The sequence below is a fragment of the Rhinolophus sinicus genome, chromosome 12, assembly GCF_057876585.1.
Source record: "Rhinolophus sinicus isolate RSI-liver-muscle chromosome 12, RSI-T2T, whole genome shotgun sequence".
NCBI classification, from domain to species: Eukaryota; Metazoa; Chordata; class Mammalia; order Chiroptera; family Rhinolophidae; genus Rhinolophus; species Rhinolophus sinicus.
Window position 1 is genome coordinate 39,330,848 of NC_142512.1, and position 23,106 is coordinate 39,353,953.

At 53.6% G+C, this 23,106-nt stretch overlaps 1 protein-coding gene and 1 long non-coding RNA gene across 22 annotated transcripts in view; one reads left to right on the plus strand and one right to left on the minus strand.

Moving 5' to 3' along the window:
• The window catches only part of LOC109455821 (uncharacterized), a 54,254-nt gene that overhangs the window by 4,145 nt on the left and 27,003 nt on the right, over nucleotides 1-23,106 (plus strand). The gene's annotated exons all lie outside the window — the stretch shown is intronic.
• Nucleotides 377-22,638, minus strand: TNS4 (tensin 4). Its single transcript, XM_074320001.2, has 13 exons — nucleotides 21,405-22,638; nucleotides 17,312-17,838; nucleotides 11,363-11,786; nucleotides 9,851-10,275; nucleotides 7,720-7,806; nucleotides 7,285-7,410; nucleotides 6,025-6,117; nucleotides 5,844-5,921; nucleotides 4,759-4,830; nucleotides 3,728-3,896; nucleotides 2,995-3,063; nucleotides 2,717-2,743; nucleotides 377-2,234 (listed from the first exon to the last, which is right to left on the minus strand). The coding sequence occupies exons 2-13, from the start codon at nucleotides 17,736-17,738 to the stop codon at nucleotides 2,093-2,095; spliced, it is 2,139 nt and encodes a 712-aa protein (XP_074176102.2). The 5' UTR covers nucleotides 17,739-17,838; nucleotides 21,405-22,638; the 3' UTR covers nucleotides 377-2,092.

A 23,106-nucleotide genomic window follows, 5' to 3' on the forward strand; every position in this document is an offset into this window, starting at 1 on the left:
GCTTGCCAAGGCTTGGCCTGGCAGTGCCGGGGGCCGGAATAGAACTCCTCAGGCCTTGGGTGGAATGATGGGCCGTTGTGTGGTTCTCTAGGGCTGAGCTGATAGCTCAAGGCTCATCTGGGTTCAAGGACTCTTCCAGACTCCTGCCGGTTGCTCAAGGTTCACTTGCCTCTCCTTGCCCTTCAGGGAGCACGAGGGAGACCTTGGAACCCACCAGGGGTGCCACACAGACTTCCTTTGCCTCCTGGAAAGGACATGGGAAATCCGGCCCCTCTGTCTTCCTGGCAGAGTGGCAGGGAAGAGGTCATGAAGAACAGGTGTCAGATATGGGGGAGGGGTGGGGAGGGACAGCGTGTTTAAGTGATGGTTTCTGAAGTGGAAGCCAGTGGAGACTGCATGGCTGCGGCCAGGCTGTGGGAGGGTATGTGGCACATGTCGCCTTCTCTAAGACAGCCACCACCTGCCAACTCAGGTCCCGTCTCTGAGGGGACCCCTTCTCCCTCTCTGAGGGGACAGCCTTGAATGCCTCAGAACCAACTGTTGTACAGAGACAGGAACTTTATGTTTTGTCATGGGAGCAACGAAGGCACCCATGGGTCTATGGAGGGCCCTCCGCCAGCCCCCGGACTGTGACCTTGAGAAGCTTTCTAGCAGTCTGCAGTCTGCAGGGGTGGGCCAGTGCCCAACCACAGGCTGGGTAGGTTGGTCTTAACCGGTCCCGCCAGCCCAGGGCCGCTTCAGTTCAGTTTGGTTTCCTGGGTTGAAATCCTAATCCATCAGGCCCAGCTTTGGCCAAACATAACGATGCTCTGGCAGGGCCTGCAGCTGGGAGGGGGCAGGCACTTGTTCCTCACGGAGCAAAAGTGGGCTTCTTCTCTGAGCCTCCCATTCTGCCTTCATGGTGTGGTCTCCTTAGGACCCCAGGCCTGCGAGAAACTATTCCAGCTTCTGGGGTGGTGGGGTGGGAAGGACACCCCAGAAGCCTACAAGCCTCCTGGCGTGGCAGCCTGTTTGCATTCCTGACTCTCTGCTGCCCTCGAGTGGCTGTAAGGGTAGTTGACACCACACCACTATAGAAGGCGTGTGTGGGGGTGTGTGTGTGAGAGAGAGATGTGTGTGTGTGTGTGTGTGTGTGTGTGTGTGTGTGTGTGTGTGTGTATGTGTGTGTTGGGGGGACAGGGAGCAGGGACTCAGCAAGGCAGGAGCTGAGGCAGAAGCAGACAACCAGCCCTGGTGTCTGCCCTGCAGAGCAAGGCTCTCTCTGCCCCTACCCAGGTGTGGGTTATACAAGCAACAACACTAGGGCAGCTGTGACACCAGCTGAAGACACTTGCTTACCAGAAAAATAAAAGAAAAACTGGGACTGACACTCATTTGCAATGGAGGGGATTAGACATCAAGAATACAAGGACAGCTGGGTTGTCTCTGACCGTGGGGGCCAGTTCTCCGTTGCTAAGCTGCTCCAACAAGCAAGGCCACGTTAGCCTGAAGAATCCAGAGCAGGGGATTCAACTTTATTCTGGGAACAGCTGCCCAAGAAGCTGCCAGGGAAGTGGAGAAAGAAACAGGTATGGAGGGAAAGGGAGTCAGTCCAACTCTCCTTTGGTCCTCAATCCTTGGATACCATCTGCTTCCAGGCCAACTTTGGGCCAGAGCCCCTTGGGTCCCAACCCAGCACCTGCTGTTTGCCGTGAAACAGGGTCACAGGTCTTTAGCTCAGGCTCCTGTGTCACTAGTGTCCAGGCTGATGGCGTCAGGGGTCCTTGGAAGTTGCTTCCATGTAGGGGTCCTCAGGTGTGGGTGCGCTTCAGAATCACAGGGAGCCTGGTCAGAGGCCCACCAATGTTTGAGAAGAACAGCTGATCCTCTCTGTTGGCTTCTTTTTATGCCTGAGGAAACTGAGGCTCGGCGGGGACTGGAGGAAAGTCACTGCTGAAGGTCATATGGGTTCGAGGGTTTCAACTCAGTACTGTTCGCCGTCAGTCTAGTACATTGGTTCATTTGTGAGGCCACAGGCCCCTTTTCAGGGGGTGGAGGCGGGGTTTCTGAGCAAGCTCCTTGGAATATCTGGGCAAGTGTGCAGGAAGCACCCCTACATCCGTTCTGTGTCCTGCAGCAGAGCACCCACCAGGCTGATGACCTGTGAGGCTGGCTGGGCTGTGTCATACTCCGCGAACAGGTGGCACACATTCTCCTGTGATTCGGTCTGGCTCTTGGCCACAAACCCAAAGATCCTGGTGGGAGAGAGCAGCCTGAGTGAGGGGCAGCAGTTACTGGGCTGAAAGGGGGTAACTCAGCCCACAGAAACTCCTGGCCCCTTTCCTAGCCAAGTGGCTCCAGCTTCTCATTATAAGGCGAGCTCTCTGAGAGGGAGGGCATGTGCCTCCCCTATCAGACGGGGAGACCCTTGAGTTCATGATCAGAGTTTTCCTCCTTTGGAATGGGGCCTCCTGGACAGGACCCGTGTGTCCCCCATCAGATTGGGGAATACAGGGATGTGTCTTGGCCTCCCTACAGCTTAAGGCTTTTTGAGGTTAGAGCCTGTGCCTCCCCTATCAGACTGGAGGCTCGCTGTGCTGTCCCCATCTAAACCATGGGCTCTCAGGGTCAGACTGGGGCCTCCCTCCTTCCCTAACTCTGTCCCCATGTTGGGTCAGGGGCCCTGCCTCAGGGAGACTTCTTATGGAGACTGACTGAATAGACAGGAAGGCCTTACCAGGAGGGCTTGCAGTACTTCTGCCACCTGTGGGGAAGGAACATGGGCAATAGTGAGTACTGAGGCTTTGCTCCATTCCACCGGACTCTGGCTGAACAGAGGGGAGCATGGTGAGCTGTGTTCCCACCCCCACCATGGCCACCCCCTCCTTTTGTTGCTCCTGGTCCCTTGAGGTTCCCAGGTTCTGTCTGTGATCCCAACCCCAGAGCCAGCAGGAAACCTCACTGGGCAGCTAGGCCTTGGACAGCTTTCTTAGTTTGGCCCAGGCTTGAACTTACTTCCGTTGCTCAGGGTCCATGCCACAGAAGCGGAGGGTGGTGAGGGGGTAATGGCGCCGGAAAAATACCCTGGGAGGAGGCAGGAGAGAAGGGGAGCTGGTGAGAGCCCGTCCCAGGGTCATACCCGCCTCCATCATCTCCAGCCCCGAATCTTCCAAGACGCCTCCCAGATGGGTCCCTAACAGCCTGCCGTGACCTTTCCCACCGGTGCCCTGGGTTATATGTTAACACTTCTCTCCGTTCATGAGTGTATCTGCCATGTGTCCTACACATTGGGGTTTTCTAGCCCCTCCCCGTCCACCATGTCATTCAACTATTTGAGGATAGAAGTGACGTCGTAGTCGTCTGTTATTCCTCCCGCTTAGAACCAGGCTGGACTGAATCTCTGAGCCCAGGGAAGGGATGGCCTCATTCCACACGTCCCCGTGGTCAGCCAGACTCTGGCTGACAGAAGATGTGCTACTATATCACCGGGAGTGGACTTAATCAGTGTCCAGTGAATACTGGTTGATTCCATCTCCGTCAGTCACAGTGAGGGGGGACTTTGGCAGAAGGTCACTGGAGTGAAGCTTGAGAGGGCAGAGCACTTGCCTGGAGTCACTCAGCACATTGCTGGGCCGTTTGGGTCCAGGACACTGAACTCCGCCTTCCTCACTGATCCATAGCTGTCTCGGCCACCCCCTCCAGCTCCCCCTGCCCAGCCCTGCAGCCCCAGGGCAAGGGAAGTCCTTACTTCCTCTGCACATCCGTCAGGGTGATGCCCTGTTCCGTGACTTTGAAGTGGACCACGGTGGGTGTGGGGAGGACGTCCCTCTCCAATGTAGCCGAGATGGCCTTCTGCACAGCCAGGGCTCCCGTTAGGGTCTCCACGCTCACGGAGCTCAGGTACAGGGCATGGCAGCCTGTGGGAAGCAGACACCGCGCTGGGGCCTTGCCAGGACTCACAGGTCGGGCAGGGTCCCCCAGGCCCTGGTCCTTCCTCTGCCCAGAGCCCGGGGATGGGGCAGCCTTCCTTCTTCAGGAATCCAGTGGGGTTCCTCTTTGAGTCAGCAGGTAGGCAGGCAGCGAGTGTGTGGGTGACTGCCATTTGGGGCCAACCCCAGAGGTCTTTGGGGTCGTCTGTTGCTTTGCATTGCCCTAGTCCCTGGCCCTCCAGGGTGGGACAAAGGAGGGGACAGTGCCCCGTATGCAGGGGCAGGCAGGCAACACTTTCTTCTGTCCAGACCCATGGCTGGTGCTGCCTCCACCACCACCCACCCTTGGGGCCCTGCCTCATTGTTGAGAGAAGGGGAAGAAGACGAGAACGGGGAGGGGGCTGATGTGCTCAGGGGCTCAGAGAACGAGCTGTCACTTAGACGGTGCTGACCTGTGCCTGGCCTCGGGAGGTTAAGAGGAAAACAGGTCCCTTGTAAACATGCCCAGCACTCAGACCTGACACCCCACAGCGGATCCCAGACCCAGAGACCGCCTCTCAAGCAGGTACTTCAGATCCAGGGAGACCCTAGCACGTCCATGTGTACCCATGTGTGTGCAGTATGGGGTGTCAGCCTCGCCACCCCCCCTCCTCTTTTTCCCCTTGGCACCCTGCCTGCATCCTGTGTCTCCTGCTTTACAGGGAGGGGGAGGAATGTGGCACCTTGTTAAAGGTGAAGAAGGAGAAGCATGGGGAACACTCGAGGGCGTGCCTGTGTGTGGCTTGGCCCGGGGCTGGGACGTGTCCTCCAGGGACACAGCCAAGCCTGGAGCTTCCCCTGGACCACTCACCCGCAGATTTCTTCAGGCAGGAGGTCCGGCCGTCTGCAGAGGGGTCTGAGGTTCCGTCTCCACCTCCCAATTCTGAGCCAAAGTAAAGGAACAGGCCCCCGAGGGGGCGGGGGGGGGAGTGAATGGACCCATCTCATAGGAATCCCTTAACATGAATCCCTTTGCACATTTCCCACCTCAGCCCCTGCCTTCAGGAAGTGCCTGGGCTGAGAAACCAGGTGTGATTACCGAGATCAGGCAAACGGGGCCACTTTGGGCTCCCCAGGGCCCGGCTTGCAAGCCTTCTGACCCCCCCTTCCCCTCCTCACGTCTCCAGCCCCTGACTCCTGCAGAGGGCCCTGACCGCCTCACTTCCTTTGGATCTCCGCCCCCAACCCCAGGACTTTCTCTGCAGAGTAGGGAGGCTCTCGCCATCACTCCGTCAGGGGCTCCCCTGTCCTGCCTCCGGTCCCAGAAACCCCCTCACTGCTCCCCCTGCACACCCAAGGTGTGGCTGTGCTGGGAGCTCCGGATGGGGCTTCCTGATCTGGGCGTGAGGTCTGACTCTGTGTGCCTTTGGCTGAGATACTTAACACCTCGAACCCTCTTCTTATCTGGGAAATGGGTATATAGCAGCAACATCTACATCACAGGGTTGTAGTGAGGCATGAATGAATGAGGGCAAGCCCAGTAAACATTGGACCTGGAAGGAAAGAAACCAAACCTCGCCAAACTGGCTGATTTAGGGCTCCTTTTCTCCTCTCAAAGAAGGCTACTGTTTGTCAGACAACTGCTCCGTGCCAGACACTGTGCTCAGAGCCTGGCCTGACTTATCTCATTTAATCCCCACACCAGTCCTGTAAGGAGGTATGATGATGGCTGTCCCCATTTCACAGATGAGGAAACTGAGGCTTGGATTGGTTGGCATTCTCGAATTCTCACAGCTAGGAAGGCGAGATGTTGCCAGACCCTTGAGCATGCACGTTTAATTGTGGCACTAAAATAATCCATAAAGAAGGTGAGACTTGACCACTAGGAGCCTTTCTAGTGAGAACAAATGGACCCGCTGGCTGGGTGTTTGTTGCCTCCTTGGGGCCCAGACCCACCTTTCTTCGGGATGCTGAGTTTGCAGGGCAGGGCCAGGGCCATGATGGAATGCTGGCACACGAAGGCAGAGAGGCTCCCTGCAGGGAACAGGCAGTCCTGTGTGAGAAGGCCTTCACACACCACCCCCCAGCCCAGGAGGGCCTGGTTCACCCAGGGGCCGAGGCTGCAGGAGCGGCTTACCAAAGTAGGGCTCCTCATCTGCTCCTTTGAGATGCACCCCTTTGGCGGAAGACTCAATGAGGAAGTGGCGTATAAGGTCACTGCTGTCCTCGCCTGGACAAAGAAAGAAGACAGTGCATGTGGCTAGGTGCTCCAGAGCCCAGGGTTAGCCACCTGAGCCGCCTTCTCCGGGTCCATCCAGAGATGAGCTTGTCCATCCTCCTGCCTCGGGGTGGGGCTGCAGGCCTCCCACAAAGGAGGTGCCCACACTTTTGCTCAAAGCCTTCTGTGTCCAGTAATTCTCCCTTTAGGAAACCTTTCTCTTGGTCGCAAGAGCTCTCAGAGATGGTTCCCAATGACTGTTTATATCAAATCTCAACTCTTCCTCCTGGTTTCTCTCTCTCCCTACCCACCCGCTCCAAGGTGCTATTTTCTCTACTAGCTGGTCCCTGCCAGAGCCAGACTGGCCTGGGAGGGGGAACAATGCTCTCTGGCCCTTCATCACCAGCCCACAGCTTCCTCCTCTCTTTCGGCTCATTGGCAAGACTTCCTTGACAAGCAACACTGCCCCAGAGGTCGCTTTCTTATTTAGACCAAGAGGCATAGGGTAGAGAGCTTGAGGTTGGGTTTTCATCCTCTCTCTGTGACTTACTTGCTCTAGGGGGTCATCTGCTAACTCTTGGTGCTTTGGTTGCCTCATCCATTTGTTGCACGAGAGCTGCCATCCTGGGGTTTAGTGGGGAGCTGTGACTCAGGTACCTCAGACTATAATGACCTGTCTTTATCTCTGTCCCTAGTGAGGTGCCCCAGATCCTTCCACAGTACCTGGGGCAGGGTGGACGCCCCACAGATGTGCATTGCATGTGTGAGACCACAGGAAAGCATGTGACGAGCTGTCACACACACATGTGATGAGCTATCACACACGTGATAAGCTAGCACACACATGTTTTTACATTAGGTTCCCTCAAAATAAATCTGGTCTGGAGAGAGGTGGGCACCCAGAAGAGAGCATCCTGGAGAGGGGCTGTGACCTTCCTCCCAGGGAATTTTGGGACTCGGGCAGGTGGCTGCAGCTCAGGCTTACTGTGAAAGGAGCTTTTCACAGAGTCTTGGTGCGAGAGGAGAGCTGGGAGAGCACTGATGTGGACCCTCCTCCCAGGAGTCGTTATGGGCCTGGCCGAAGGTCATCCCTCAAGCTGTTGGCAGAACAGGGACTAGAACCCACCACACCCCGTTGCCTCGGAGAGGCCTTGACTGAGGACAGAGACAGATGCATACCTGACAGGTTCCGGGCAGGCGCGGGAGCCTCCTGCACCTTCAAGGCGAGGCCGAAGGAGCCGTGGTATGAAGTGCTGTCCCTCACAACGAAAGCCCCTGGCTTCTCCTTCCTCAGCAGCTCGATTGCTGAAAAAATCCTTAAGTCAGAGACAGTTACCACCCCACCTGGACACCCTCTGTTCCCCTATCCGCATAGGGTCTTCATAGAGCAGATGTTACAGAATCACCTTTTGTTCCTAGAAAGTTCTTTCTATTGTCTAATCTCCACCATTCCTGCTGCAGCCCCTATTTCCTCGTGTCATGAGGTCGGCAGGACACCCCCCTTCCCTGGGCCTTCCATTTGCCATTCCCTCCTCTGCCATGACCCAGGGCCTCGACTGCAGGACCCAGACCTGATTCCTGGGTCACTTGTCCCCTGAAGTACAGCGCTTTTACCTTGCTCTCGGGTGATGCTTGGCTTGAACCAGTATTTAGAGGTGTCCATCACAAACTTCATGGTGGGTTGCATGTCTCTGGTGGGACCTGGAGACAGACAGAGAAGGGAGTCCCTATAGGCTGGACAGAGGGGAGCTGAGAGACTCTCCCCACCCCCCTGCCCAGGAGTCCCATTCAACCTACCATCTCCTACCCCAGCCCCATTGTATCTACAACGACCTAAAGAAACAAAATGCAACAGAAGAATTCCAGGGCTTGGCATATCTAGGACTTAGGAGTGTCTCCTTGTATCCCTGGTAATGAATCAGAAACAAATAGATTAAAAAATCTCAGTTTAATGAGAAATGGTTTCTCAAATCCCCCTGGTGGGGCCTGAAATAAGAGATAAAGAAGGGATTCTGAGATGCATCATTTGTTTGATTTCACACTATCATCCCCTTAATCCTATGAGTTCCTTAGGGGTATATTCAGTTTCGAAAAGAAAATGAAAGAAAAGGCCAAGGAAAGGAAAACAGCAGATCGGGGGAGAAGAGTATGTGCTCACAGGTCAGGAGAGGGGATTCTTGACTCTGATTTGGGGCATTGGTTTCGTCCCTGAAGCCCAGAGGGGCCTGAGTGAAATAAAAAATCCTCTGAGGGTCTGTAACGCTCTGATAACCTCTGAAGTTACGATGAATTTTGTCGTGGGAATATTAGGCAGAATCTGAAAAGATCCCAGGGTATGATTAATGATATCTTCGGGCATCCCCAAACCAGGATGGGAATATCATCAGACTAAGGAAATGTGCCTGCTGAGATGCCAACATGCCCCTTTTTCAGGTCCCTAAAGCAAAGAGCAGTAGTTCTTAATTTCAGCGTCTTGAAAAGGTGTGTTGTGGCCAGTTGAGAGTAACTCAGAAAATCTGTACTGAAATCTGCAAATGGTTTGTCCTAGGAAAACGGTCAGGGCGGATTCAAAGGCAGACGTGTCAAGTCGTTTCTCTCGCTTGCCTTGATGTGGCTTTGTGAGTGGGAGCGAGCAGGGGGCCAGAGTCAGCCTTTCACCCTCCCACCCCAACCTCCCAGGAGTCACCCTGATGTCTGTGGAGCTCTGCTCTCTGGAGAGGAGCAAAGGGAGGGGCAGTGGGCGAAGGCTTAATTAGCCTCTGTGTTTACTGCATTGGGTTGGGGTTGGTTTTGCTCTTTTGGACGCCTGCAGTCACAGACTTCAGGAAGGAGGGTGTTTGCTTTGTTGTGGTTTTCAGCTGTCTGAATCGGAATGCATTGTCTCCATCACCCTGTCCTCCCCCGCTGTCTGCGCATCATCCACCAACGTCAGTTATGACTGACTCTCCCTCTCCCTTTCGCTCTCAGGAGTTAGTCATGAAGCCTGCTGTTTCCATATCCCGAGGGTCTCCTGGCTCTGTCCTCTCTCCTCCGCGCCCCTGCCCCGCCCTGGTTCAGGCCCCGTTTTGGCTTGTCTGAACCGTTTCATGATAAAAACCCAAACAGAACCAAATAAAAACGGCTCTCGCTGCTGGGCCAGGCCCTGCAATTCATCTGCCATGCAGAGTGGTCTATTGAGGTTGAACCTCTGACCCCATCGCTCTCCTGTTTGAGACAATCTGATGGTCTCCTGTTGCCTAAAAGGTAAAATCTACTCTTCAACTTGGGGTTCAAGGCCTTTCACACACTGGCCCCAAATGACTCTCAATGACCTCACCCCACACCCGACGTTTCAGTCATTTTCTGAACATGCCATGTGCTCCATACCTTGGTGACCGTGGACTCTGTTCCCTCTATGGGGGATGCCCTTCCTCTCCTGCTCTGGGCATGGCCTTTTAATCTACTTTCCTGATCCAGGGAAGAGGTGACTTCCTCTGAGGAGCCTTCCAGGTTCTCCAGACTAAAAGGTTCTCTCCTTCCTCTGTGGCCCCAGCAACTGTGTTTGTCCTACTCTATCGTGATTCTTCGTTTTGGTCTCTCTGTCTAGACAGTTTACATCTCTGTGTCGCTACTACCTGGCACAGGGCTTGGCACACAGTAGGTCCTCAATCAATGTGTTGACTGGCTGTTGCAGAAACCCACTGGTGCTTTGTCTATTTCCCCTAGCCAAACCTTACAATGCTTGAAGCATTGGCTTACAACGTACCCTCCAGAGATGTGGTGGGAGAGGCATCTGGCAAGGTCTGGCTGTGGCTGCTGGTGGCTGGACAAGGGTGACTGACAGAAGCAGCCCCAGGTTGGACAAAGTCCTGGTGCGCTGGGGTCCGCTGAGACGGGGGAGATGCTGGTTCTGGGCAGCCGTTGATCAGGACGATGGGTATGTCCACCATGGAGTTGGCGATGGACGGTGGGCAGCTGCTGGCATGCTCCTTGGCCAGTGGTGGGGAGTAGGTTGCTGTGGGCTGGCCCATGCTTGGGGTGGGGTTGCTGGGGACCTGGATGTCACTGGCTCTCGTACACAGGGACATTGGGCCAAGGCTCTGGAGGCTGGAGGAAGAGCTGGCTGGGCTTTCCAAGGACCTAGAAGATGACTGTTGGCTGGAGATGCTGGAGTGGATGAGGGATTGGCTGCTGCAGGGTGGAGAGCACAAGGTAGACAGGGCGTTAGGCTGTTGGAGTGGGAACGCAGGGGCCAGAGCCAGGCACTGTGCTTTAGTGATCTGGGTAAGATACCACGTACTCCACCTCCCATCACCCACCTGATACCCCAGGGGTGCTGAAGGGTACAGAGATGTCCCTGCACTGTAGAGTCTTTGGTCAACTAAAGTAGCCAATGGGCTGACCCCCTGCAAGTCATGTGGGCTTAGTCTGGACCGATTCTCTGAGTTTCTGGTAAGGCAGATGTGCCTGAGTCCCCATCACTCCCAAGCGCCCTGCACGCAGGCTGGACCTGGGCTGGGCCACGTCCACTCTGATGCAGAGGGAATTCCCCAGCTGGAGGGGGAGGAGGAGGCCAGCTCTGCATCCAGCCAGACTTCTCCCTGAGCTGAGAGGCCCGTGCCAATGGGCATGGCTGTGGGATCCCAGTTTCCTTGCCAGGGACTGCCTTGGCACAGTGGCTTTGGAGTTGGTGTGGGGGGCAGAGGTCCTGTGGTTTGGTCTTCCTGGGCAGAATGGGCATGTGGGCTGCTCTATTCTGAGGTGTGCAGAGAACTGGGTTGGGCGATTGTAAATTTTACCAGGCAGGTTCACCTCCTTTCTGCTGGGTTTTGCCAGCAACAAAGAGGAAGGAGGCTTTTCTTTCTTAAATGGTTTATCCCAGCCCCCGCTCCCGCCCCCCCCAATTCTATTTCAGCCTTATTTTATGAGTTTTTTTTAGTTTTTTTTTAAGAAACTCCTTCCTTGAAATGGGTTGTATGAGGGCTGGAAAGGATACAGGTGGGCCTCATTAATATACTAGTTCTTTTTCCAAGACGTAGGTAAAAGTCAAGATTTTTGTATATTGAATCATATTCTAAACATTTGAGGAAAGCTTGAGGTCCAAATGGCATAAATGAGAACATCCACTCTTTTATTTTTGGTGCATGTTCAGATTTTGCTCAGACACAGCAGGGTGCCCCTTTAATATTTTAGTGTGTGTGTGTGTGTGTGTGTGTGTGTGTGTGTGTGTGTGTGTGCTGTGGAGACAACATCAGAAGCTATAGTAGGAGTGACCTACCTTCCGAACACGTAGCTGACATCAGACGCTGGGCTGGCTGACAGCACGGAGACCCTGCTGCCTCGCGGTGGGGCCAGGCCCCCCAGCCCCTTCTCCAAGCCTGGAGAAGGCACTAGTGGGGAACCCAAGCCATGGGGGCTCGAGGCCTTGCTCCCCATGCAAGGGATGGAGATGCTAGGAGAGGGTGGGGGACGAGAGGAGGGAGCTCCAGATGGGGGATGTGGGCGCTGGTGCCCCCTGCCCTGGTTCCCGGAGAAGATGAGGCTCTCACTGCTGCTTCTAGTCTCTCGAGGGACATCTCTGGAAAGGAGGAGGCCGCCACTGCGTGGGGAGCCGAAGGGCGGGGTGACAGTCGGGCTGGAGCAGCGCTGGGGACCATCATGACACCTTGATCTGGTAGAAGTCACCTCGATGTACTTTATATCTTTGGGGAGAGAAGCAGATCATTGGTGAAACCCGGGAGCCTGGAGTCACAGGATGGGAATCCTGGAAGGGTCCTCAAGATCATCTGGTCCCCCCTGTTTTATATAGACCAGGAAACTGAGGTTCAGAGAGGAGACGCTCCTTGGAATCTGGATTAGCCTCTAGCTCCACCTTCAGGGCCCAGTTCCAAAGTCCCCCTCTTTGGGATAACTTCCTTTGGTTGGGGAGATGCAGTGGAATGAATAAAGGCCTTGGAGTCAGAAAACCATGGGTTTCAGATCTGGCTCATCACTTACGATCTGAGAGCTTGGCCAAATAACTTCATCAGCTAGAGCCTCCGTTTCCGTACCTATAAAATGGGGTGACTGTACCCAGCCTCTTGGTGTTACAGTAAGGATGAAATGAGATGAATGCAGGGGGTTCAGTACCACACCTGACACATAGCAAGCCCTTTAAAACTGGGAGATTCTGTCCTTTGTGTCTGCCCCTGCTCCCCAGGTTGAAATGGCTGCTTAACAGATATGCCAGTCACATCTTCTGATGCCTCTATTACTCAGCGGTGTAAAAGCTTTTCTATGTACAGGCCTACAATGAAGGCAGGCCTTCTCGAGCTTGGTTGCACACTGAATCACCCAATGAGATTTTAAAAGTTCTAACGCCCAGGGTCCAGCCCATGTCAGTTAGATCAGAATCTCTTGGGTGGGCGCAGGCCTCAGGTTGTTTGTTTGGTGACCTGGGTCCACTTTAGAGTTTGAGAACTCTGCTTTAGAGTGGAAGCTCCCTGAGGCAGGGCTTGCCGAATTACTGAGCTGTGGGCCTGGCCTGGTCCCGATTGTATCTGGTGCACAGAGATTAGTTATCAAATACGACCCAGGCTGCTGACTCACTCCAATGCGCTTTTCATTCCCCAGTGGGGGCACCCAGCACTCTTGTCCCCAGACCTTGCTCCCCCCTGGACTGGGGCGCCCTGGGGTTCTCCCCATTGTGAAGAAGGACACTACCCGCCTGGGGGCAGGGAGCTGTCCTTGGTGCTGTTCCAGTGAAGGTGGTGGGAGGTCTGGGTACCCAGCTGCTCGCTTCTGGAGGGTTGAGTTCTGCCTCTGGCTTCCCAAGATGGAAACTGGGACAGAGTCAGTGGGGAAACTGCACCCTCAGCTCCTGTCTGCTGGCCTCCCAACCCCTTGGGCTCTGGCACATACACCATCTTCCCGCCTACTGTGATTGTGGAGTCCTTGCCTGCCCCAGCCCGCTCCTGGGTAGGGCCTTCTGGCTCTGCTCAAGGTTACTGCCTCTGTCTGAGCCTGCTTGGGCCAGGGTGGGGGTGGAGGATTGCATCAGATTGGGGGGTGAGGCTGGCAGGCTGACCTGGGCTTACTGCTCCAGCAAGGAACAAGCCTGGCTTTGTTGTCAGACAAACCTGGGTGTGAATCCTGGCTTTGCCACTTTCCCGCCAAGAGGCATCGGGTAATTTTCCTAACCATTCTGAAGCTCAGTTTCCTCATCTGCAAAGTGGGAATCTAAAACCAACCTCCCACGGTTGAAGTGAGGATGAAATACACGGAAAAATGGAGCCTGGAGTCCGGCCCAGGGTGGGCTTGCAGGAGCATCTCCTACCTGCCTGCTTTTGGGGGCAGTGTTGGCCAGACGGCTATGGGTCCCACTGCTGAGGGAAAGGGGAGAATATTTGGCATAATGGACTGTGGGTTCTGAAAGAAAAGAGGTCTTGGAATGGGGTGGATTCTTCTGGAAGGTTGGCAAGCACAACTTCTATTTTTATAGGACTTTATAGCATTTACAACCGTAATCCTTTCAAGCTTTACAACAGCCCTTATGCCCAATGCCAGTAGGCGTTGCTTTTATAGAGGAGGAAACTGAGGCTCAGAGAAATGTGGGAGTGGAGCTAACATTTATTGCACAATTTTTAATAAAGGCTGGTATTTATTGAGCGCTGTGTGCCAGCACTGTTACAAACATGTTACCTGTATTAGCTCATTTAGCCCTCACGATAACTCTTGAAGAAGGAAATATTATTAATTCCAGAGCATAGATGAGAAAAAAGTCACAGGAAGGCTAAGTGAGTTATCCAATGCCACACAGCCAGGGAGTGGAGGAATCTGACTCCTGTTCTTGTGCTCTGGTTGGGGGTCTTTTCCAGGAAGAGGGGCTCCTTGGGACACTTTCCCAAGGCCTTGTCCCGTGAGAAGGTGCTGGGCTGCTTTGGGGAGGGTGTCTTGGCCTGGTGAAGTTCTGGGTCCCCTCCTCAGTGGGTCACCCACACATCCATCAAAGGCTTTGCTTGGTAAGCAGGGGTGTGGTGGGGTGGGGGAGCAGAAGGAGTCCTGGAGCTGTGAGTCACTTCCCACTGCTGTTCTGAGGTGGATGTGGCTGGACTATACCATCACCTGGTGTAGTCAGTCACTGTTTACAGGCCCGTGGGGCAAGTCTGAGCAGTGCTTGGTGGATGCAGCCACCAGCACCAGGCTGGGCGATGGGGTGGGGGGGAGGTCATGTGGGTGGGGCAGAGAGAGAGAGTTATTAGACACCCTTCACTTGGGGTTGGCAAACAGCCTTGCCTGGCAGAAACTGCTGGAAAATGAAATGTGGGGGCCTATTCCAAAGATGGGGAGGGGTGGAGGAGAGGATAAAGAAAGGGATATGGTGTGTGCTTCTAGGAGCAACATGTGCCCTGTGGAACGGGGACATCTCCACCCCCACCCCGGCCCTTCCCCATAAGTCTGAAGGAAAGTAAGCAAGAGGCAGAGGCAAGGAAGCTGGGGAGAAGTTTTTGAGCGCTGGGGAGGTGGGGCCTCAGAAGAGGGTCCCCAGCTTCTTCCCAACAGATTTATTCTGTGCAGCCCTGGAGGGTAGCAAACTAGCTCCAAGGAAGGAGAAAAGCAAGGACGTGGACGTTGGAGCCAGAAGCGTGGGCTTTGAGGTCTGACCCACCACACATTAGTTGTGTGACGGTCATCGCTTCCCTTCCCTGAGTCTCCATTTTTCTCATTTGTAAAATGAGGTTACCACTATTTCCTTCACAGGGTAGATGCGGGGATCCTGTATCACAAAAACCTATCTGTATATATTCAGGGGAGGAATCAACGTAGGATCGCCAATGCTTCATTTTTAATGTTGCCAAGTTAGGAAAGAGAAACAGTGAATATCTGGTAACACCAAAATTATAGAATGTCTTCTCTTCAACACCCCAGAAGGTGGAAGGATGAGAGAGCAAAGGGGAAGGGGGTCCTCTACATGGAATACACGTGGCTGGATGAAAACTCACCATGGTGCCCAGAACTAGTTACACCACCACGGGGCCGGGGAGAGCTTGCCCTGTCACCAGCAGCCATGGTCTGAGGGGAGGGTTCTGAGAAGCTGAGATGTAGAGCAAAGTGCAGCTCAGCACGAAGGCTTGCAGGCCCTCATTCTCCTTAGTGATTGAAGAGCTTCCTAACAGGGAGCAGACCTGGCTGGGCTGACTCGGGAGGTAGTGAGCTCCCAGGCATTGCAAGTATCCAAGTGAAGGTCAGAGGAGAGGATTTAAAACAAAAGGGCTAGGGCAGAGCTAGGCTGCTTCTTCAGGACCCTCCGACCATTGCTGCTCCCTCCCGCCCCCGTGTCACGAGCCAGGTGGACACATCTGCATGATGGCAGGTTGTGCCCGGGGCATCTGAGAACAGGCTACTGCCCATCTGGCCCTTGGAGGAAGGGCCTGATTGTCAACGTTCCCACCCATCTGTGTGGGCGCTCCCCAGAGACTGGTCTCGCCCCCGCTGGCCTTGAGTGTGGAACCCCTGCCTTGGGGTATGAACATTAAAGCCCTGCCAGTGGTAATTAGGCCCCAGCCACCTTCCCTGCAGAGGCATGTCCAGGACTGGCCTGAAGAAGCAGGAAGACTCTTGAGGGCTGGAGGCATTTCTTTTAACAGGCCTGGCAGGCCACGCTCAGTGAAAGGAGCAGAAGGCAGGCCAGGAGCCCAGGCGCCAAAGGACCTGGGTATTGGGCTCGCTTTTACTCCAGAGCCTGAATCTACCCTAGGGCTGGTTCTAAATGCAACCCCAGTGTTTAATAAAACAGCCGCCACTTATAATGGCTCACACTGTGCCAGGATTTGTGATAAACACCCGACAAGTGTTATTTCTTTTCATCCCTGCAACACCCTTTGAGGTAAGAACTCATTTATATTTTACAGATGAGGAATCTGAGACACAAAGAAGTGAAGTAAACAGCTTGCATAAGGTTTGCCCAACTCCAGTCATTAGGCTAGACTGGCTCCTTACTCAAGTCCATTAACCTTAGTTTTTCATCTGTAAACCATGGATAACATAGTCATCTCGTGGGGGATTGGGAGGATGAAAGGTTCTACTATAAAGCGATCAGCACGGTGTCGGGATATAATAAGTACTCGATAAGCAGAAATTCTCATGGATCCTGTCTCTAATTCTAACCACGCCCCCTGACCCACTCCGATTGTTTAAACCCCTGGAAGCCTCAGTCTTCCAGCCTGTCTAATGGGCTCCCTAATCCTCATCCTCAGAGTATACTTAAAACTCTTTGCTTGGGAAACTGAAGGCAGATGTAGGAATTTCTAGATCCCTTAGGATTCAGTGGTGTACTGGACTTGGCTTGGAACAGCTCGTGAGAGTTGCTTGTTACATTTCCAGGATTTTGTCCAGGTTGGAACTAAACTCAGCCATTATTAAAAATTACATTAGATAAACTTACAATGAAATAACTTATATTAAATACAAAAGTAATAAAGACTCAAAATTCGTCACATCCCAATGATTTTACTTTTATCTTTTTACTATACTTATCTTATTATCTATATTCTTGAGGTGATTTCTATCTGTTATATTGGTAGAGTGTGAATGCTATGTAATGGCCTGCTACTGTGTATCTGTTTCCAGTGCCACGTTCAGTGACATCGTGTTGGTGCTTGAAATTGGTGATGGTGGGAGACTTTACACTGTGGACACTGGCAGATGCCTCAGATCAGGGCTCCGCCCACCCCACCAGGGAGCCAGTTGCTGAACATACTAGCATACCACTGCTTAAACACAGCAGGGTTACCTCCTTCAATAGACTGAGTTCTGCATCTCTCCAACCCCGTTACTTCCAGCTTGGGCCTCCCCAGAGAGATACTCCCTTAAACAGGGACAGAGGTCCAGACAGAAATCCTACAAAAATTTCAAGAGGCCCAGGTTAGGCCCTAAAGAGAGACTTCATAGAACAGCAAGGTTCAGGGACCCCACATTTATCGAGCTCTTATTTATATGCGTCGCATTGTATACAATTTATGTTATGTATATTAGCTTACTTGAATTCCCTGGAAAATCACATAAAATAGGTACCCATCACTTTCCAAACCGGGAACCAAATAGAAGTGGATAGTGAGGGAAATTTGTATTTATCTCTTTTATATAGCAGAGCAAAGAGAGGTTAAGTAACTTGTTTAAGGCTGCACAGCATCTCCCACCAGGACACTGTCCCCTGCCCCACTCCTGGCGCTGTGCCCCAGGCCCTTACCTAAGGCTTCAGGCTCCTCTTTCTTCCTCTGTGAGGTCGTACTCTGGGTGGGCTCAGCCCGGGGGCCACCAGGCCCTGTGGGGAGCAGCTGGAAGGTGGGGTCCAGTTCCAGGATCATCTGGTTGAGACTCTCCAGGGAGAAGTCAATGTAGGAGTCCAGGGCCTCCAGGGCCCCTGAGACTTGCTCACCAGGAGACCGCAGGAGGCAGCTGGCTTTGGCTCCAGCCTGTGGGGCCTGTTGGAGCCTGTTGGGAGGTGTGGGGGCCATCAGGGCCTGGGTTCCCCAGCCTTCTGTGGTGTAGTAAGGATACTGGGGTGGCAGGCTGGGGCTGGGTGCTGGGTGCAGGACCCTCCTGGGTTCCTCACAGGAAGCCAAGCCGACTGCATGGCCTCCTGCCAATAACGGGCTGGACATCACCTGCGACATGGTGGGGGCAGTGACCTGGTGGGGGCAGTGACCCTCTGGCTTCCAATCAGCCTCACTTATATCCCAGAGATGTCACTTGCCAAGCAGGAGCTCTCAGGACCTGAAAGAGGCCAGGGGTGGGAACTGAGTAACTTGTAGATGAAGCCCCTGCCTCCCCTCCCCCAAACAAAGGCATATTTATTCATTCATTTAAAAGCATGGATACTGGAGCCAGTCTGCCTGGGTTTGCGTCCTGGCTCCACCACTTACTAGCTGTATAACGTTGGGCAAATTAATTAACTTCTCTGACCTTCAGTTTCCTTATCTATAAAATGAGTTAATATTTGTAACATGCTTTGAACAGCGCCTGGCACATACTAAGTATTATGCAAGTGATTGTTAAATAAAATAACTTCCATAGAAGTTTACTGAATGTTTACTATGTTCCAGCCTTATTTATTAAATACATAATAGCTAATATTTATTGAGTAATTACTGTGCACATAAGCACTGGTATTTACAAATAAAGTCTTTTAAAACCCTCATAACAACATTATGAGGTAGATACTATTATTATTCTGTTTTACAATGTGAGCATGGAGACAGAGAGGTAAGTAACTTGTCCAAGGGCGAGAGGCCAACAAGTATCAGAGCTGGACTGGACCCGAGGCTACCTGAAGTCAAGGCCCTTGCTCTAAGCTGCTAGTCCATGTGGGCCAGTTGGTGAAACAGACAAATAAGCAGGTGAACAATCCTCAACAGTGTCACCAGGCAAGAGGGGAAGCAGAGGGGACTCTGTAGGCACTGATGGAGAGGTCAGGGAGAACTTCCTGGAGGAAGGGGTATGTAAAGGGAGATAAGAAGGAAAAGCAGGAGCTGGCTACGCAAGGCAGGTAAGGGCGAGGAGGCAGGTGTGTTCTGAGGCCTGGCTTATAGGAGAGACCAGAAGGCATTATTGAGCATCTGGGAAACAAAGAACACCTGGGGTGGATGGGGGAAAGGATAGGATGGGGAGGCCGACTGGCCAGACCCTGCTGTGCTCTGTAGGCTGGGCTCAGTAGCGCTGTCTCAACTGTGAGGGCGAGGGGAGTCACAGAACAATTTGGAGCCGGGGAGTGATATCATCATGATATTCACTCCCTGGGGCTCATTTGGGAAAGAGATGCCTCATCTTCCTTATTTCCCTTACTCTGGAAAGTTCTTCCTGATGTCTCACCTTAAGGCCACATGTTAATAGTTTCTTACAGGTGGGGCTGGGTCGGAGGTCAGAGGTTCTGGGACTGAGGCTACCAAGCAAACTAAGGAGCTGGGACACGCTGGTCACACCGTCACTGCCTGTCCTGAGTCTCACCACTTGCCCCCCAACACTCCCCACTCCACTTCTCTCTTTTCCCAAGACGCCTCCATCACATCCTGCTTTAGAGTCAGACCTTCCCCAGTGCTGGAAAAGGCACTGAGAGCAGTCTGGGGCACATGAATTGAATATGGACTCTAGAGTCTAAAGGGTCACATTCAATTCTCAGCTCAAACAACTGCTTAAGGTGTAACTCTGAGCCTTAGTTTCCTCATCTGTGAGATGGGAATAAGAATGCCTGCCCTGTACTCTCCCAGAGAATGATGTGGAACCAAGGAGGGGCTGCTCGTGAAAGCAGTTGGACAATTCTAAATACTACTTAGAAATAAGGGTTCATATTGAGTATAACACCTTCTTAAGAATAAATAATAATAGCTCCCATTTACGGAGCATTCACCATATGCCAGGTGCTGACCTGTGTACGTTACATATGGTAACTCTGCTCTCACAACCCTAGGAAGTACTATACCCTTAGTACCAGCCCATTTTATGGATGAATATACTGAGACTTAGATAGGTGAAGAAATCTGCATGGGCTGCACACCCAGCAAAGTGGTATAGCTGGGATTCAAACCCAGGCTGTGGGACTTTGGACTCTTACCTCCTTATACCACATTGAGTTCATACCTGAGGTCCAGAGAGGGTGCTTTGCACAAGGTTGCACAGTAAGTTAGTGAGAAAAGCCAGGCCCCTGTTTTCCCCCTCAGCTTCTGGAGGCCCCTGCCAGACTTCTTCTTGGCCAGGTCCTAGAGGGGGGCGGCGCGTCCTAGCCTCTTGAATCGTGTCTATAAATGGCAGTGGAAGGGAACAGGCCTCCGAGCTCCTTCCTGGGGGCAGCTGAGGACACGGAGCTGTGGCTTTTCCCTCACATGCTCCAAGAGGCCTGGGTTTTCTGGGGCAGAATCTCCATGCACCCTGCAGGGTTTTCGACTGGGCCTAGAGGAGCCTGAACTTACTGACTTTAGGAAGCACACTGGGGTCTGGGTCTCCCCCCAGGACCAGAACCCAGGGTCCCTTTTACTGATTTGGAAACTGCTTTGGTGCCACCCTGGGCAAGTGTCCTTTCCTCTCAGGGCCTCAAGTGTCCCATCTGTATAATGGGGATATGATAATAACAGATACTTAAAACTTACTCATTTCATTTTCTCAGTGGTTCTGTGAGGCGCGTATTCTCACTGTGGGGCTAGAGAGGTGAAGGATTTGCCCAAGGTCGTATAACCCATGAACCCAGTGGTGAGATGGGGACTTGCACCCGCTCGTGGCCCCACAGTCCTGCATCCTGTGCTTCGTAGATTTAGGAGCCCTTCTACCTCTTCGCCTCCTGGGATTCTGGAACCAGTGGGACAGGCCTGGGAGAGATCTTCCAACTCTTCTCGCTTTTAACTCTCCCCGAATCACCCTGGACTCCCAGGGCAGGGCCTGGGCTCACTCTTTGTTCCTGGACACCCTGCCCCAACCAGTGTACTTACTCGCTCTTTTTTTCCTGCTGTAAGGAGGAGGGGAGGACCCCTGGGGCTGAGGACTGTGTATGTGTGTGTGTGTGTGTGTGTGTGTGTGTGTGTGTGTGTGTGTGTGTGTGCTGAGGCTGTATAGTGGGCAGGAGGACTCCCGCCAGCTCTGCCCTATTTATTGGTCTCTTTCACCGACTCTCCCTTCAGGTTTGACTCACTCTCTTTGTTCCCAAGGCTCTGAAGATAGGAGGATCCTGCTACCTTGGCAAATTCTCTTCTCTCTTCACCGTAAACCTCTTTTCCCTCCTACAAGCCCAGGTCAGCAGAGGACGTAGGTGGGAGAGGGTGAAGCCTGAGTGTCCCCAAAAGCCCCTTGCCTCAATAGCCCAACCCCACCTCACCCCCATCCTTAAAGAGTGGCTTCTGTTTGTCCCATTCCCTCCACCCAGACCCAGGGACAGCAGGGACCTACAGGACCAGTGAAGGTCCCCAGCCACGGCCCCCACCTCTGGATTCCCCCCGGCCTCTGAGGGGCCCAGCACAGGGGCTTGGGGCGGGCCAGGAGGCAGGAAGCCTGGGTTCTGTGCCCATTTCCTCCCCAAGTCTCTGTGATCTCAGGCAAGCCTGGACCTTGGTTGTCTCATCTGTACATCGAGGGCTGCAGATTTACTCCTTCAAAATGCTGAACTCCGGGAGCTGTGGCCCTGAGACCATCTCTCTCATCTCGTCCAGCCTCTTTCCCATTTCTCTCTACCTTCACTCTGAGCCCAGAGCCCCAGGAGAGGTGGAGAAGCCAAGGACAAAGGGTTAAATGAGCCAGGGGTCAGGGAAGGTGCGGTGCTGAGTCTCCCTCTCTCCTCTTTAAAGAATAAAGGCACCTACCTGGCGTACAGGGGAGGCAGGCTGCTGTGTTCACTCCTGGCTCCTGGGATCAAGACAGCTCAGAGACCAGGTGAAGAGTAAGGAGAGACACAGTTCACCTTCAGACCCGCCTTAAGAGCACCCGCCCTGTTACCCTCCCTCCTCCCCTAGGGGCCCTACCCCGTGGCCAACAGTGGGCAGGCCCCACCCCTTCTGGGTCTGGACGGCTCAGGTAGGGCTGGACCAGGCAAAGGGAAGGGCAGCAGTGGGAGGTGGCTGGGGCCCACTGTGTATGTGAGGGGCTCCCCAATTCTCTGCTTGCCCGCACCCCGCCTCCTCATGCACCTTGTGCTCAGGGGAACCCTGCTTGGCCAGGGACCTGTTAGGACCAAGGTGTCCCAGCTGTGGGCATTCGTCTCACCATGTGCCAGCCAGGGGAGGGATTGTGGGTTCCAGAGCTGGAAGAGAGTGATGGCCTTGGCCTTGGGAAAGGATGCCATTGGGCATGAGACCCTTTGCAGAGCCCCGTCCTGTGTGGTCTGGGCTGGGTCAGCCATGGCAGCACAGGGGAGGGGCCCATTGGAATCAAGACTAGGCACAGATCTTGTCTTCTTTTTCTTCTTAGTCTGGGAATGGGGCTTCTAAAAGGAGGGGAAGCTCTGAATGTCTGGGGGGCTTTGAGAAGGGGCTTGCATCCTTGCTTCTCTTCATTCATTCACCCTCTGGACTATCCCTCTGCATGGTCTGGTCTGTGTATCAGGGTGGAAGTTAATATGAGAGCGACAGGAGGGAGTGCAGAAGTCCAGCATTCCTTCTTCCTCCCTGTTCTGTGCCAGGGGTCCCAGAGTGTTGTGAGGGGACATCTAGCCATGGTGGGGGGAGGGACATTTGTGGCAGAGCTGAGCCCCACCTGGGCAGGTTGGTCTGAAGTGAGGAAGCCAGACTCATGGTGAGTCCAGCAGTGCCTCATCTTGGGTGGGGGGGCTGCTCTGTACCCCAATTATGTTCAGTGGAAGGGCTTCTGACCTTAAAGGTTTTGATGCCCTGTGGCTTCTCAGAGGCAAGATGAAGCATGAGAGGCCAGCAAGGAAAGCTGTGCAAGATTGTAAAAAGGTGCTCGTTCCTTCCTGATGGTGACCTTAAAAGGCAGCTCCGGGTGCCATGCAGCCCAGCTGGCTCATGGCTTGGTGAGCAGTTGTGACTTTGAATGAAAAAAATGGCGTTTTTCCCTTGGGGTGGATGCAGCCACCAGCTGGGGCGCATTGCACATAAGGGGGGGGGGTCGGGGCAGCTGCTGAAGGCGTAGGTTCCAGGAAGTGCTGCGCCAGGATTGTGGTGGTTCTGGGGTTAGCCCTGGCTGCCTCCTTGCAGGTGGCACTGAGGACAGCCTTTGGAGCAGTTCTTCAGGGCTAGGGGTGGTCCCCAGCCTTACGATCCTGTGCCTGAGGGTTACAGTCTTTCTTGGCAGGTTTGGCTTTTTGGTTCACATTTGGCTACTTCCTTCACCTTAAGCTGGTCTCAGGAACATTGGTTACTGTCTCAGCTGCCCCACAGACTCTGCCTGCCTACCCTCTCCCCACCCTGCCTCTCTCCCTACCTCCCTCTACTTTCCCCACCTTCCCCCTTCCTCCCCCGATTTGATCAGCCTCCCCAAGGGGTACGGCAGGATTTCTTTCTGCATCTATGGATATGATCGTGTGATTTTTCTTCTTTAGCCTGTTGA

Excerpts from the sequence above, each read along its gene's own strand:
- TNS4 (XM_074320001.2), bottom strand. The coding sequence starts at position 17,738 with ATGTCGCAGGTGATGTCCAGCCCGTTATTGGCAGGAGGCCATGCAGTC. Across the intron at positions 7,807-9,850 it reads TCCCACCACATCTCTGGAGG|GTCCCACCAGAGACATGCAA; the intron begins GTACGTTGTAAG and ends GTCTGTCTCCAG. Across the intron at positions 2,235-2,716 it reads AAGTACTGCAAGCCCTCCTG|GATCTTTGGGTTTGTGGCCA; the intron begins GTAAGGCCTTCC and ends CTCTCCCACCAG.